The sequence below is a fragment of the Chiloscyllium plagiosum genome, unplaced genomic scaffold (genome assembly GCF_037043375.1).
Source record: "Chiloscyllium plagiosum isolate Xiang-an unplaced genomic scaffold, Cpla_swu_hap1 HiC_scaffold_12, whole genome shotgun sequence".
In the NCBI taxonomy this organism is placed as follows: Eukaryota; Metazoa; Chordata; class Chondrichthyes; order Orectolobiformes; family Hemiscylliidae; genus Chiloscyllium; species Chiloscyllium plagiosum.
Genome location: NW_028270150.1, coordinates 87,399,042 through 87,415,465, shown reverse-complemented (window position 1 = coordinate 87,415,465; position 16,424 = coordinate 87,399,042). Strand labels below are relative to the sequence as shown.

General features: G+C 40.9%; 1 protein-coding gene across 7 annotated transcripts in view; it reads left to right on the top strand.

Annotated features, from left to right (window-relative positions):
- Positions 1 to 16,424, top strand: part of fndc3a (fibronectin type III domain containing 3A) — a 216,312-nt gene that overhangs the window by 133,763 nt on the left and 66,125 nt on the right. For 6 of the 7 annotated variants that reach the window (XM_087993027.1, XM_087993024.1, XM_087993025.1 and 3 more), the window contains 3 exons: positions 1,548 to 1,607; positions 8,296 to 8,434; positions 9,160 to 9,213. In XM_087993027.1, coding sequence (XP_087849153.1) covers positions 1,548 to 1,607; positions 8,296 to 8,434; positions 9,160 to 9,213 — 253 coding nt within the window. The remainder of the gene's footprint in view (positions 1 to 1,547; positions 1,608 to 8,295; positions 8,435 to 9,159; positions 9,214 to 16,424) is intronic. The other variant, XM_087993026.1, reaches the window with a different exon arrangement.

Here is a 16,424-nt window from a genome sequence, read left to right as displayed (position 1 = left end):
CTGGAGGATCTCAGCAGTACTGGCAGCATCTATGGAGAAAAAATAATGTTACCTATTTGGGTCCAGTGACCATTCTTCAGACTGGCCTTTTTTTTTATTTTAAGTCTATTACTAATCAATCTGCTTTTGCATTACCCAAGGGAAATTGGAGGATATTATTCTCTCCATTGTTGACTTTCATTATCTCTGTTGCTTCCATATTTTTCCTTTCAGTTTGACACTGTCATTTGCCTAACTGTGTTCAACTTTTTTGAAAAATCAATTAGAAAGAGGCAAATAAGTATTTTTCCATCCATCTCTGTTTAAATGTTTTTTGTCCAAGAAATCTTTATTTGTATTTTTTAATCTGTGTCTCAATAACCTGTTTTATATTACTGCTGGCATTCAGAATATTTTTGAATTTTCAGAAATGAAGCACAGGACAAAATAGTTCTCCATTAGGGAAACCCAGTACAGAGGAACCTTGATTATCCGAAGGACACGGGCAGGGCGTATTTCATTCAGTTAATCAAATTCCAGATAATCGAATGCCGGAAAGCACTGTTAAGCATTGGGATCTTGCCAGATAATCCAATATTCAGATAATCGAGGTTCCACTCTATATAGTAGTGGAAGTGAGGGTACAAGGGTAAATCAGTATCAAAGGCTCAGCTTCAGAAAAAGATTTCCCAAGAAATCCCATTGATCACTATTTGCATAAGGAAATAAGGGACATCTTAATCCTAGTAAGATCGCTGACAACTGCAAAGTCAGTCTTGTCATTACTGTTGATCTTGAACATCTACATCATCTCATTGGTTTGGTAGTGTGGCACTCCTCCTTAACCCCTACAATCCTAATTTAGACTGTACAGATTCAGCCAGTGATAATGTTATGAGCCTCCTTTCCCTTGAGACCAAAGTCTGGGTGATACTTTGTTGTCATTCATGTATTCCTCAGCTGATGAATCTGTGCTTCAGGTGCCAAAAAAAGCCATCAGCCTTTCCTTAGCTACTGCTGTGAGCTGAACACAAAATGACTACTTTGCCCATTTTAAGTTTTCTACATTCCATTTGATTTCCTTCCTCTTCCTCCATCCCAAGCCCAAAGATACCAGCTTCCAATACAGGGTGCAAACGGTGGTGGGAGCCTTCAGCATGTAACAGTGTAGTCTCTGTGAATTACTACCTGACACAAGAAAATGTAGCAATCAGTATTAATTAAAACATTGTCTTTGTTAAATGTCACAATGTAGTTTATAATTATCATTTAAATGTATTAAGAAATTATGTTAACCAAGCTAGCTGGTGCAGTTGGATTAAAATAAGAGTCGTCCGTGATTGTGCTGGAAAGTAGAAATGAAATTTAGGCAAGATACATGCGAATAATGTCTTTGGGAATTATCAGAAATGAATTTTCTGTATTTTTGTCACTCTCTAGATTAATTTTTCAGTCTTGCTAAATATCACAAGTTGATCTTTTTACTTCCCAGTAAATGTTTATATTTAATTTGGAATTTGATAGACTATTATATTATTTAATAGCTTACATTTTTCTTTTATTTGAAGAGGAAAAGATATGAATGTCAAGTTACAGGACCTAAAACCAGCCACAGAATACCAAGCCAGGTTGGTAATCAATAATAATGGATTTTCATTTTCTGGTTGATGAATGTAGTCATAAATATAGTTTCATTCCCGTTTTCCTGCTCTGTCTACCAATAACTGTACCTTCAACAGAGAAGGTAAGCACCTCTTTTTACTGACATAGGTCTCCTTGGGCACCCAACATTATCCTCTGCTTTTCACAGTGATGCTTTCTTCATGTGTGCATCTTGACAGAGTGTTGGTGCAGTGTTGTACTGAGAGTATCAGAAGCCCTTTCTATCCTGAGTCAATGTTCATCTTCCAATTTTCTACTCACCCAATACTCACGCAAACACAGGAATAGCACCCCCAGTGCTTCATTCGGAGGTTCACTGAAGATGTTACCTAGTAAAGTGACGAAACATCTGAAAATGAATCTTCCAGCTCAGTGAGCAAACCTACATCCAGAACCTCAACCTGAGCTACAAATCTTCTCAAAACCCGCTAACAGGAATAGCAAGCCAGATCAAATCAGCCTTGGATTCACAACATGTGAAATTAAACATTTGACAACCTCAAGATAGTTAAAATGTTCCTAACTAGACTGTGCAAATAACTAAGCTAGGACACCATGTTTATAACTTACATTATTAATAATAAATTATAAACTATAACTTTAGCAGAACATCAGCAATCTCATTAATATCTAAGATTTAAGACTGATCTTCTTTGAATACAACCTCCCCCCCACATACATACACACGCACACAGACAAGTAGACTTTTTTTATTAAAATCGATTGAATGAAAATTATCCAGCATTCATGAAATTGGATCGGTTGTACTGAAGGCACCTTGCTTGAATTCCAAAGTCACTGGTCAATGCAAGCAGCTTCAGCAGAACCTCCAGAGACTTTTCTTTATTCATTATAGATTGGGCTTTCTTTCCTCAGAATTTTCAACAAGTTGATAACTGGAGAGAACAAAACCAACAACCTAATCCAGCAGCTTCCAAAGCAACACTCCCTCTTGCCCAAAAGTCCAGTTCACTCTTTGGTTTCTCATTTCAACATTCTGTGGTTGGCTGGTCAGCACCAATTCTCTCTTGATTGACCAATTTAACATCTAGTCAACTGCCATTTCCTGATCTTAGCAACATTTTGGTACCAAATCGTCTAAAGTGCTCTTAGAGCAGTACGTTACCTGCATTATCTTTCCAGGCCCATTCTCAGCAACCATCAGTCTGTTTTTCGCTACTTTTGTTAAAGGTAAAGCTGCAGTTCAAAGTTCAATTCTCAACTGCAACTCATAATTCTAGATCAAAAATGCAAAAAAGAAAAATAATGATTGTCCTATGTTGCATGTAATGCTTCTACTGTCTAGGATTAGCTAATTCTACACAGTGACAACCAAACTTGAATCTTATGACTGAATAGTTTCATCATATACTGATTAATTGAGTTCAGCATTGACAGAGCCAAAAATTGTGATTTTAAAATGTAATAATCATTTTGAATAAAGAATCTTAATATTTTAAGTGTATTTATAATGGTGAGAACAATAACACATATTTCAAACTATTCACAGCTGATTTTGAAAATTGGCTTTTAGGAACAGAGGAACAGGAGAAGGCCATTCAGCCCCTGGAGTCTGTTCTGCCAATAAATTAGATCATGACCTTTCATTTATCATTTTCTTAAAAATTAATTTTTGGCACAGCATTACCAACAAAATCAGCATTTATTGCTCATTCTTATTCAACTTCTCTATCATTGAAATCTTTAATGTATCTTTGTTAGCTTTTAGGATTAATCGTTCTCGTGCGTTCCTGTCTGACCACCACATTCTACGCTTTACAAACTTGGAAGTTACTCAAAACTTTCTGCTTACCTAATTCACATTGAGTCTTGCTCACCTACCTCCCCTGTGTTTGCTGATCTACATTGGTCCCTTGTCAAGCACTGCCTTAATGTTAAGATTCTCCTTTTTTAACGTATTTTCATGACTTTGCCTCTCCTTAGTTTTGTAAACTCCATCCCTCCTTTCATGGCAGCTATGCCTTCAGCTACCAAGGCCCTAAACTCTTAAATCCCAATTCTGTGTATTTGCTCTTATCATTCTTTTAAAATGCTGCTTAAATCAAACTCATTTCACCAAATTTTTCATTCTGTAGTTTGATAGCTTTTTGTTGTGGCTCAGAATCAAATCTTGTTTTATAATATTCCTGCGCCTGTGAATGATTTGTTACTTTGAAGGCATTACATAAATGGAAGCTTTCTTTAAATATTTGTCCAAGAAATATGGATGTTACTGGAAAGGCCAGCATTTATTGCCTTTACCAAATTGGCCTTCAGAAGGTGGTAAAGCACTGCCTCCTTGAGCCACTGCAGTCTTTATGATAAGTTAAGATTGTGTGAGACTTTGAAGGGATATTGCAGATGGCAGTGTTCCTTTGCATCTGCTGCTCTTGTTCTTAAAAATGTTAGAGATTAGGGATTTGGAAAATACTGTCAAAAGAGGCTTAGCGAGTATCATGGAATCCTTGCAATGCAGAAAATGACCATTGGCCCATCAACTCTGCACCCCCTCTCCGAAGTGTGACCCACCCAGAACTCGTCACCCCACTTTTACCATGGCTGACCACCTTGCCCGCACATCCCTGAACACTATGGGGCAATTTTGGGCAATTCACTTAATCTGCACATCTTTGGACTGTGCGAGGAAACAAAGTAAATATTTAAGGTGGTGGATGAGGTGCCACACAAATGGAGAGTATTCTTTCAATGCTTCTGACTTGACTCATATGGGCAAGCTTAGGGAAGTGAGAATTTACGTTATTGAGACTGCTTCAGTATCTGAGGAATTGCAAAGGGTACAGAACAATATATTTGTGAATAAACAGAATATTTTCACTTCTGATCTTTTGAAGTGAAGGTCATTAATGAAACAATTAAAGACGTTTGGGTTTATGACACTACCCTGACAAATTTGAGCAAAATGTCCTGAGGCAATTGGCCAGCAACACTAATAACTTTCTTTGTACAAGGCTTGTCTCAAAAGCAGGAATCCCATTGATTTCAATTTTGCTGAAGCTCTTTGATGCCACATTTTGTCAAAGGCAGCCTCGATCATGAGAGCAATCACTGTCAGTACCCCTCTAGAAATCTCTCTAGTTCATGTTTAAACGAAAGCTGCAATTAGGGCAGGAGTGAGTGACCTTGCTGGTACTCAACATGGTGTCGGTGAGCAGGCTATAGCTAAGCAAGTTCTGCCCCGTTATAACTGTATTAAAGTGATGACACCTCTCTGTAATTTCCCTGCAGATTTGTTTCTCTACTTCCTTCCCGTTTGTTGGTGATATGTAGACCACACTCAATGATGTAATTGCATCTTTTATTTTTGAAGGTGTAGCCAATTTGATTCGGATCTTGAAACCCCTGGGACACTCTCTTCCAGTAGCACTGCAATGCTTTCCTTAACCAATACTGCCATCACCCCCTCCTTTCATTCCTTTTCCATTTTTTTTTGAACGCCTTGCACCCAGGAGTATTTAACCACCCTGTCCAGCTTATTCTTGAATAATTTCTTTGTTATTCCCACAGAACATCATATTTCCACTGACAATCTGCATCGGTAATTCACCAGTCCTATTAAATATACTCCATGCATTCACATAACTGCACATTAATGCGGATTTATACTTCATTCGTTTCTCCCTTTCTGTAACTGCCCTTGTTAATTTGCTATTGTCGATGCTATTGCTATCTGTCTGTCCCAAGTATTTTATGCACCAAGTAGTAGTTTCTAATATTCTTTCTTGGTTACCACACCCTTACCAAGTTGGTTTAAAGCCTTCCCAAAAGCATTAGCAAAACATCCTGCACAGAACTCCGTTCCAGATCTGTTCATCCAGCTTGTACAGCCATCATATTCCCCAAAGCCAGTGACCTTTATCCAGGAATTTTGAGCCTAGTCTCCTGCACAACATTTAAGGCTTACATTCATCTGCTTTATCTTTCTATTTCTGTACTCATGGCACAAGGAGTAATCTGGAAATTATTACATTTGAGATCCTTCTTTCTAATTTTCTACCTTGCTTCCTAAATTCTGGTTGCAGAACCACATCGTTCTACCCAAATCAATGGTACCAGTGTAGACCAGTGACTGTGTACCTTACCCCAGAAAAATGTGCTACAGCTGCTCTGTGACATCCTTGATGGGGCAGGCAACATGCCATTCTGAAGTTATATCTGTGGTCAAACACACATCTGTCTGTTCCCCAAACTAATGAATCTTTTATCACTGGCTCTTCCTCCCCTAATATTGCAGCCAAACCACCCCAGTGCCATAAATGTGACATTAACTGTACTCCCTTGAGGAACCAGTGCCATCATCAATTTCCAAAATGAAAGCTGCTTTGTAAGTGCGACCCCACTTACAAGTGGACCACTGCGTTACTACTCATTTCTCTTGGTATGCCTGGCAGTCATTCATTCCCTTTCTGTCTCTAGGCCCTTAGGCTGTGCTGTGACCAGTTCTCTGAAAATGTTATCTACATAATTGTCAGTGTCACAGATACTCCACAGTGATTCCAGCCACTACTCAAGCTCTGAAACCCAGAACTTAAGTTACTGTAACTGGCAGCATTTTCTGAACATGCGGTCGTCTAGGACACTGGTAGAATACATGAATTACCATTTGCTACAGTCCATGCATTCCACTTGACAGAGTTGCACTGCTATGTCATAACTTTGCTTCCTTTATGTGAATTTTATTCTACTTTGGTTTACTTTTTTAGTTTATTACGTTGTCTATGACTTTTACTAATTCCTGATATTTTTCAAGTAAATCTAAATGTAGTTACTTCCTTTAGAAAGTACACTTTTCTAATTTGCAGCAATTTAAAGACCATCTCTAGTAGCAGTTTCTTAACACCATGAATTTGCAGAAAAAAGGTAGAAGACACATGCACCTTATGCCACCCTTCACTGAACTCCTCACTCAGCACAATTTACTTATTGCAGTAAACCTTACTTAAAGCACTCTTTTTTCTTCTGCATCAAATCCCATTGAACCACATTCACAAACATACTCATTCAGGCGAAATCCCCCTTGCATTGATCCAAGCAGTGGGATTTGAACGTGTGGCCCCACAGAGATTGGAATCTGAATCTAGAACCTCAGAGCACTAGGTCACGCAACCGTTCTAGGACATTTGCAAGAGTTCTGGAATTTGTGAAATGCTTTTAACACATAGACTTGTTATTGGGCTCACTGTCATTTCTTTTGACCGTTTCTTACTCTTTTGCAGGATGTCGGTGCTGCTGACGAGGCTAGCATCCTTGTCCATCCCTAATTTCACTTTAAAACATGATAGACAGCTGTATTCTCAAATAACTACTAGCCATTTGATGTAGGTTCACACACAATCCCATTAGGAAGGCAGTTCTAGCATTTTGACCCAGTGACCATGAAGAAAGGATGATACAGTTCCAAGTCAAAATGATGTGTGAATTGAAGGAGAATGGCAGATAATGGTGTTCCCATGTATATGCTGCTCTTTCCTTCTAGAAGTCATGAGTTGCAAGTTTGGAAGAAGCCATCTAAGGGGTATTGGGATTTGTTGCAGTTCATCTTGTCACTGGTACACACTGCAATACCCCTGGTCAGTGACGAAGGGATTGAATATTCGAGATGTTAGATGGGCAGCCAGTTAAGACGGATGTTTTGTCCTAGGTGGTGATAAATGTCTTGAGTATTGTTAGAGCTGCTCTCAACCAGAGAAATGGAGAATCTTCCTGACTTGAGCCTTGTAGATAGTGGGCAGGCTTTTGTTGTCAGCAAGTGAGTTATTCACCACAGAAGTCCAGCTTCTGAATTGCTCTTATATGGCTGGTACACAATCTAATTGCAGTAGGAGCACCTGTGAGTTAGTAAGAATATTTAAGCTCAGTGACAACCGAGTTTCAGATTCTTGTCTTTGGGATTCACTCCAACTAAAATGATTCTTGGTAACCTACTGAATGGTGAGAAGTTGTAGCTATTTGAGAATTACTGTACCAGTCACTCATCCCCTTTCAACCTGTGCATTAAGAGATGTAATCTATAAATGTATCTACTCACATTTCATTAAATATCGACTCCCTGCTCACTCTTGACCAGTATCTATGCCATTCCCTACTTGCTCCTTATCCTCATCATTGTTTGTATTGCATTCCATACTTGAGCTGTGCTCCCCGCAGGAGTTCTTCAAGCTTCCCTTCCAGTGCTGTGTTTCTCCCTGTTCACAGCAATTTCCATCTTCAACTTCATGGATGGTGCAATCTTCAATGATTATTTCCCTGCTTTTTCCCAAAGCCACTCTGCTACGTCATGCCACTTGATTTGTTTAATCAAGACTACAATTTAAACTTGCCTTCATTTATCTTCCTTAATGCTTCTATTCCCTGCTTGGTGATTGAATTTCTCCATGCTCCCAGCTTGCACCTCCAACCTCTGAATCATCTTGGAAGTGTTCAGTCCATTTAAGGAGATATACCAGTTTAAAATAGTTGCAGGTTTGTGGTGATTATAAGACCTTTTGCTGTGTTGAAAAGTCATAAATGCAACTTCGATAGAATTCTATTTTAAAAATCAAATTTAAATTTTATTCAACAAACCACTAGCTTTTGTTGAATGTGATTAACTTACTTTCATTACTTAGGTTAATGATACAATTTTGTCTGCTAAAGGGTGCAAGCAGCCTCTAACCTAATAAGAGGAACGCCATCAGAATCAGAGAGTTTTACAACATTGTGCAGTGAACCAGACACGCCAGTGCCACCTAGAATAATAAACAGGACCAAACATTCCCTCAGTCTACAGTGGAAGGTGAGACAAATACCCAAGTCCAAAGTCATTGCTGTTCAATTATCTCAGAGCTCCTTATTATTGCTTAGTTTTTCAAATAATTGAATTTTTGAACTTTTACATTTTATCAAACCATTGGCTCAATCACCGGTCACTTCGTTTTCTTGCCTTTCTTTATCAATGCTCACTGCATCTTCAATTTTGAGTTGTTTAGCTGAATTAATCAAGTGTAACTCTGTGCTCCCATATTTACCATTCTTAACAGTTTCCATGTTCACTATCAGCTGCCTCATCACTCATTCTCTTCTTTGGTCAGGCCTTTGTTATCTTGAATGACTTCAGACGATTGATTTGAGAATCTCTGATTGTCTTAGTTATTTATTTGATTTCTTTTCATATTCCTCACCTTTAATCTGATCTCTTAGGCAGTCTCTACATGCTTATTGTTGAATTGTTCTGCCTGGTACCTCATATCTTCCTCTTAAAAAACATCCTGGAAATATCAGACTCTGAAGCTGTTCTATCTTAGAAACTCGCTAATGATTTTTTCAAACTTAAAATGTGCTGCATCTCTACCACATTTGTCTAAATATTTTACCAATAACCTATCTTGCTCTTAGTTGTGTTCTTTTGTATTATATGCAAATGCTTAGCTATATGATTTGTTGCAAGTTATTGAGAGGTATTTCATTAACATAGCTTGCTGTTGAGTTTGACTTTGACTTACGTTGCCTTAACTTTTGTAGGCTACGTGTGACAATGGTTCCAAAGTCAGCAATTATAATCTGGAATGGGATGAAGTAAGTGAAATTTGCTGTAAATTGGCGTGTAGAAATCCTACAATATTACAATTGTATAATCAGGTACACAGCTAATCTCCATCATGTTACGAACCTTGTATTCTCTCTCATCTTTTCCTCCTTGGGGGGGAATAGAAAGCCTTCATATTGAAATATGGCACAGGAACATTCTCCATTAGTTTGCCTTAATTTTTGTATCCTCACTCAACATACACATTTCCACTGGATACTGAATCAAGTGGGACCTCAGGCTAAATTTCCCTGTCTCAGCCTTGGAATTCATAGCATTACCACAGTAAGTCCAGTCAGGAGCAATAAGGAATTGAACCTGGACTGATGCTGCTGTGTAAAGTTTAGTGTCCTAGTGGATAGTGAGTCACCTGGTATACCGGCTAACTAGATAATTATTGTATGCTGGATTGGTACTGTCGGTGAGCATAACATATAATATTTGAAAGTCATATTACAGTTGTACACAAGAAACAGACTTGTTTTCAGTTGGTATTGGTAAACTGTGTATTTGGAGGCTTGCCTCAGTGATCCATGATATTGATATGCATTAGATTCTTGTATCATGTGCCCTGTAAGTAATAATGAAGTGGGCAACCTGTTATGGAAGGTTATTAACATAATCTCTCATGCCATTGTTTCAGCTATTTCAAGAGTTATTTTCTCTGTGGTTATCTTCTCTGCAGTTTCACAATTGCTATAACTAGACCTTTTGTTTCCATTGCCTTCAAAAGTGAACCTTTTGACGATCTGCCCCAGCAGAGTTTGATCCCCAGTCTTATGGATTCATGTTAAAGTCTTAGAGATCAGCAGAACAGAGAAAAGCTCTTTAGCACAATGTGTCCACATTGGACTACCTAATTATTCTAATCCCATTTTCAATACCCAACCATTCATTTGTTTTATTTCGCCCTTGTACCTCTAGCTCTCAACTTGCAAATTCTACCAGCCATTCACCATGACATTTGCATCACCCAAGTACATTGAAGCAGCACTGAAATAATTCTAACATTCTGGCAGGTAAAAGTAGTGCACAACAGAGGGAGTAGCAATGAACTGAAGGAGGACCAGCTAATCTGCATATTTTAACTTGGATGAAGCAGATGGTGCTGACGATCCTGGGAAGTAGAACTGCGGAAGAGCTTGGCCACTGGCAAGACAGAAGTTGTCTGACTCGGGAACTGAATACCTTATCCTCTTCCTATCTTCCCAGTTCTCCCTCATCTCCCAAGGTCATCTGATTCTCAAGCTGCAGATGGTGAAACGCAATTTATTTTCTCCTCACTCCTCCCTGTAACTCAATCAAACCTTTGTCCCTTTTACACTTCAGAGAAGAAAGAACAAGAATGTTCCCATTCATAAGAGAAAGAAGATCTGTGAAGATGAAGAGGTACCATCATTAGAGTTTTACAGATGTAGTCACCAGAAACTGACACTGCACCTATTTTATGAGGCTGGGACACAGGACCCTGTTTACACATGAGACACCAAACACGTGTTCAAGTGCCTGGACAAGAAAGAAAGGATAATCCAGATACTGCTGTCCTGAAGGTGATGTCTTTCATTAATTGTGTAGTAGATAACTTAGATGAGGACTTTGTTAGGATACAGAAGAGGTTAATGCAAAATAAAATGCAGCAAATGCTGGAAATCTGAAACAAATTGAAAGTGCTTGAAGTACACAACAAGTTTGACATCTTGTCTAATGAAAGCTCACGGGCCAGAACTGTCAACTCGATTTCTCAACTCAGATGCTGCCGGGCTGTTTTCAGCATTTCTGTTTTTATTATTTGTGAAAGTTATGTTGCCATTCTTCAATGTTGCTGGGTCGAAATCTTGGAACCCTCTTCCTATAATATTGAGGGTATACCTAAACTAAATGACCTGCTGCAATTCAAGAAGGCAGTTCATCACCACCACAAGGGCAATTAGAGATGGCTAACAAATGCTGGGCCAGCCAATGAGACCCACATCTGAATGAATTTCAAAAGAACCACCCTGGAAGAAATGGTCACTTCCATCTGTGGAATCTGTCTGTGTCTGATGTTCGGTGTGACAACCTGACTGAAAAATAAATAGATTGGAGTGCTTCTGTGGAAACTCAGGCTGCTGCCATTCTTACTTTTGATAGCACTGTTTGAGTCTCGATCTGTTCTGAGCAATCAGTAGTATTGCTGAGCCACTGCCAAGGCAGAGTTGCAGTGGCTCAATGGAACATGAACCTGTGCCTTCTCTCAGAATGACAAAATTCCTGCTCTTGCTCATGCTATACTGCACATGTTGGTTCTCATCAGTCAACCAATTTAGGCTTGATGAGTGCAGCCTGCACACCAGCTAACTACACTCAATGCAAGCAACTTTCGACTATGACTGCTGCAACCATTAATGAAGTACCCTGTAGAAACAGAACATTACAGCGCGGTACAGGCCCTTTGGCCCTCGATGTTGCGCCGACCTGTCATACCAATCTGAAGCCCATCGAACCTACACTATTCCATGTACCTCCATATGCTCGTCCAATGACGACTTAAATGTACTTAAAGTTGGTGAATCTGCTACCATTGTAGGCAAAGCATTCCATACCCTTACTAGTCTCTAAGTAAAGAAACTACCTCTGACATCTGTCCTAAACCTGCCACCCCTCAATTTAAACCTATGCCCCTTCGTGCTCACCGTCACCATACTTGGAAAAAGGCTCTCCCTGTCCTCCCTATGTAACCCTCTGATTATCTTATATGTCTCTATTAAGTCACCTCTCAACCTTCTTCTCTCCCACGAAAACTGCCTCAAGTCCCTCAGCCTTTCCTTGTAAGACCTCCCCTCCATACCAGGCAACATCCTAGTAATTCTCCTCTGCACCCTTTCCAAAGCTTCCATATCCTTCTTACAATGTGGTGACCAGAACTGTACACAATACTCCAAGTGCGGCTGCACCAGAGCTTTGTACAGCTGTAGCATAACCTCATGTTTCCGGAACTCGATCCCTCTATTATTAAAAGCTAAAACACTGTATGCCTTCTTAACAACCCTGTCAACCTGGGTGGCAACTTTCAAGGATTTGTGTACCTGGACACCGAGATCTCTCTGCTCATCTACTCTACCAAGAATCTTACCATTAGCCCAGCACTTTGCATTCCAGTTACTCCGACCAAAGTGAATCACCTCACACTTGTCTGCATTAAACTCCATTTGTCACCACTCAGCCCAGCTCTGCAGCTTATCTATGTCTCTCTGTAACCTACAAGATCCTTTGTCACTATCCACAACTCCACCGATCTTAGTATCGTCTGCAAATTTACTAACCCACCCTTCTACGCCCTCATCCAGGTCATTTATAAAAATGACGAACAGTAGTGGACCCAACACCAACCCTTGCGGTACACCACTAGTAACTGGACTCCAGGACGAACATTTCCCATCAACCACCACCCTCTGTCTTCTGATCCAAACTGCTATATCTCCCACAATCCCATTCCTCCATATTTTGTACAATAGCCGACTGTGGGGAACCATATTGAACGCCTTGCTGAAATCCAAGAACTCAATAAGGTTTGTGAGGCACAACCTACCCTTCACAAAACCGTACTGACGATCCCTAATCAAATTATTCTTTTCTAGATGATTATAAATCCTATCTCTTATAACCATTTCCAACACTTTATCAACAACTGAAGTAAGGCTCAATGGTCTATAATTACCAGGGTTGTCTCTACTCCCCTTCTTGAACAGGGGAACCATATTTGCTATCCTCCAGTCTTCTGGCCCTATTCCTGTAGACAATGATGATTTAAAGATCAATACCAAAGGCTCCACAATCTCCTCCCTGGCTTCCCAGAGTATCCTAGGATAAATCCCATCTGGCCCAGGGGACTTATTTATTTTCACACTCTGCAGGATTTCTAATACCTCTTCCTTGTGACCCTCAATCCCACCCAGTCTAGTAGCCTGTAGCTCAGTATTCTCCTCGACAACATTGTCGTTTTCTAGAGTGAATACTGTCGAAAAATATTCATTTAGTGCTTCCCCTATCTCCTCTGACTCCACACACAACTTCCCACTACTATCCTTGATTGGCCCTAATCTTACTCTCGTCATTCTTTTATTCCTTAAATACCTATAGAAAGCCTTAGGGTTTACCCTGATCCTATCCGCCAACAACTTCTCATGTCTCCTCCTGGCTCTTCTGATCTCTCTCTTTAGGTCTTTCCTGGCTACCTTGTAACCCTCAAGCGCCCTAACTGAGCCTTCACATCTCATCCTAATATAAGCCGCCTTCTTCCTCTTGACCAGAGATTCCACTTCCTTCGTAAACCACGGCTCCCGCACTCTACAGCTTCCTCCCTGCCTGACGGGTACATACTTATCGAGGACACTCAGGAGCTTTTCCTTGAATAAGCTCCACATTTCTAATGTGCCCATCCCCTGCAGTTTCCTTCCCCATCCTATGCTTCCTAAATCTTGCCTAATCGCATCGTAATTGCCTTTCCCCTAGCTGTAACTCTTGCCCAGTGGTATACATCTATCCCTTTCTATCACTAAATTAAACATAACAGAATTGTGATCGCTATCACCAAAGTGCTCACCTACGTCCAAGTCTAACACCTTGCCAGGCTCATTACCCAGTACCAAATCTAATGTGGCTTCGCCCCTTGTCTACATACTGTGTCAGGAAGCCCTCCTGCACACACTGGACAAAAACTGACCCACCTATAGTACTCGTACTATAGCGTTCCCAGTCAGTATTTGGAAAGTTGAAATCCCCCATGACAACTACCCTGTCTCTCTCACTCTTATCGAGAATCATCTTTACTATCCTTTCCTCTACATCTCTAGAACTATTCAGAGGTCTCTAGAAAACTCCCAACAGGGTGACCTCTCCTTTCCTGTTTCTAACCTCAGCCCATACTACCTCAGTTGACGAGTCCCCAAACGTCCTTTCTGCAACTGGAATACTGTCCTTGACCAACAATGCTGCATCTCCCCTTCTTTTACCATCTTCTCAGTTCTTACTGAAACATTTAAATTCTGGAACCGGCAACAACCATTCCTCTCCCTGCTCTATCCATGTCTCCAAAATGGCCACAACATCCAAGTCCCAGGTACCAACCCATGCTGCAAGTTCATCCACCTTATTCCGGATGCTCCTGGCGTTGAAGTAGACACACTTCAAACCAACTTCTTGCTTGCTGGTGCCATCTTGCATCCCTTATACTTGATTTCGGACCTCCCTACTTTCAATCTTTTCTATACTCAAACTACAATTTTGGTTCCCATCCCCCTGTTGGATTAGTTTAAACCCACCTCAGTAGCCTTAGTGAATTTTCCCCCCAGGATATTGGTACCTCTCTGGTTCAGTTGAAGACCATCTACTTTTAGAAGTCCCACCTACCCCAGAAAGAGCCCCAATTATCCAAGAATCCAAAACCCTCCCTCCTGCACCATCCCTGTAGCCACGTGTTCAACTCCTCTCTCTCCCTATTCCTCGCCTCACTACCACGTGTCATGGGCAACAAACCAGAGACAACAACCCTGTTCGTCCTAGCTCTAAGCTTCCATCCTAGCTCCCTGAATTTCTGCCTTAACTCCCCCTCTCTCTTCCTACCTATGTCGTTGGTGCCTATGTGGACCACGACTTGGGGCTGCTCCCCCTCCCCCTTAAGGATCCCAAAAACACGATCAGAGACATCACGAACCCTGGCACCTGGGAGGCAACACAACAACCGTGAGTCTCTCTCGTCCCCACAAAACCTCCTATCTGTCCCCCTAACTATGGAGTCCACAATGACTACTGCTGTGCTCCTCTTCCCCCTTCCCTTCTGAGCAGCAGGGACAGACTCTGTGCCAGAGCCCTGTGCCCCACTGCTTTCCCCTGGTAAGTTGTCCCCCCAACAGTATCCAAAACGGTATACCTATTGTTGAGCGGAATGACCACAGGGGATCCCTGCACTGCCTGCCGGTTCCCTTTCTGTCCCCTGACTGTAACCTATCTGCCCTTTTCTTGTACCTGAGGAGTGACTTCCTCTCAATAACCCCCTCTGCCTCCCGAATGATCTGAATTTCATCCAGCTCTAGCTCCAGTTCCCTAATGCGGTTTTTGAGGAGCTGGAGTTGGGTGCACTTCCCACAGACGTAGTCAGCAGGGATGCTAGTGGTGACCCTTACTTCCCACATTCTGCAGGAGGAACATTCAACTGCCCTCACCTCCATTCCCACTATTCTAAATTCCCAAAGAGACTGTTAAAAAATAAGGAATAAAAAATAAACGTGTTACCTTACCAATCTGGCGCACAGAATCTTTTTTTTTGGTTAGAGGAGGATGGATGGGAGACACTACCCAAGTAGTGTTTTGGGTAACGCAACCACACAAATATATGACTTCCCAGAAGTCCTTCGCTCTTCCCTTGCACCTCTCAGCAAATGGAGGCCCAACTCCCGAGGTAAGTCCCTTTTAATGCGGGAAAACTCACCCTTCCTGGCAGCCCTCGCTTCACCACTCCTTCTCTCCTCACCACTCTGGATAGGCAAATGTTTTGAAAAGTGGAGCATAAAGGAAATCCATGCTGATTATTAGATTATTTCTGTATCTATTGTATAAGGCATGAAATTATAAATTTGGATGAAAATGTACATGTTCTGGTGATTTTTATTTTGGTGTCATCAGGCAAAGGACAATGGGATGGTCACTAATAGAAATAAGGAAAGGAATAAGGAACCGTTGGTGCTGAAGACTTGTTGAGTTTATCAATATCACTTATAAATTATTTGGTCACATGGAGCCTCAGCCGAAAAACATTGTCTGAGATGTAGCCTCCGTTAATTTCTCCTGCTGCTCCACTTGCTGTTGGACTTGAGTTTTCTGTATTTCTTCCTCCTTTGTATTAATGTGTCAGATTGTTGGCCTGGAAGTGGTAGCAAGAGGTGCAGTTATGCCGCATACCACTCAAAAACTTGATACCTGATCAGCTGAGTGCTGCAGGGTGCCTCCATAGGAATCAGGCAACAGAGGTGAGGATGAGTAAGTCCTTGCAGCAGCTAAACTCTGTTGAAGGCCTGCTGTGTATGTATGGATTATGGACCAGGGTTCTTGAATCATACACCATGCCCAAAGTAGATATTAACTGTATGGAATCCCTCTTCCTTCTTGATGCTGGGATCAAGTTCCATTCTAGAATCTGAGTACAAAATTCAAGACCAACTGTCCA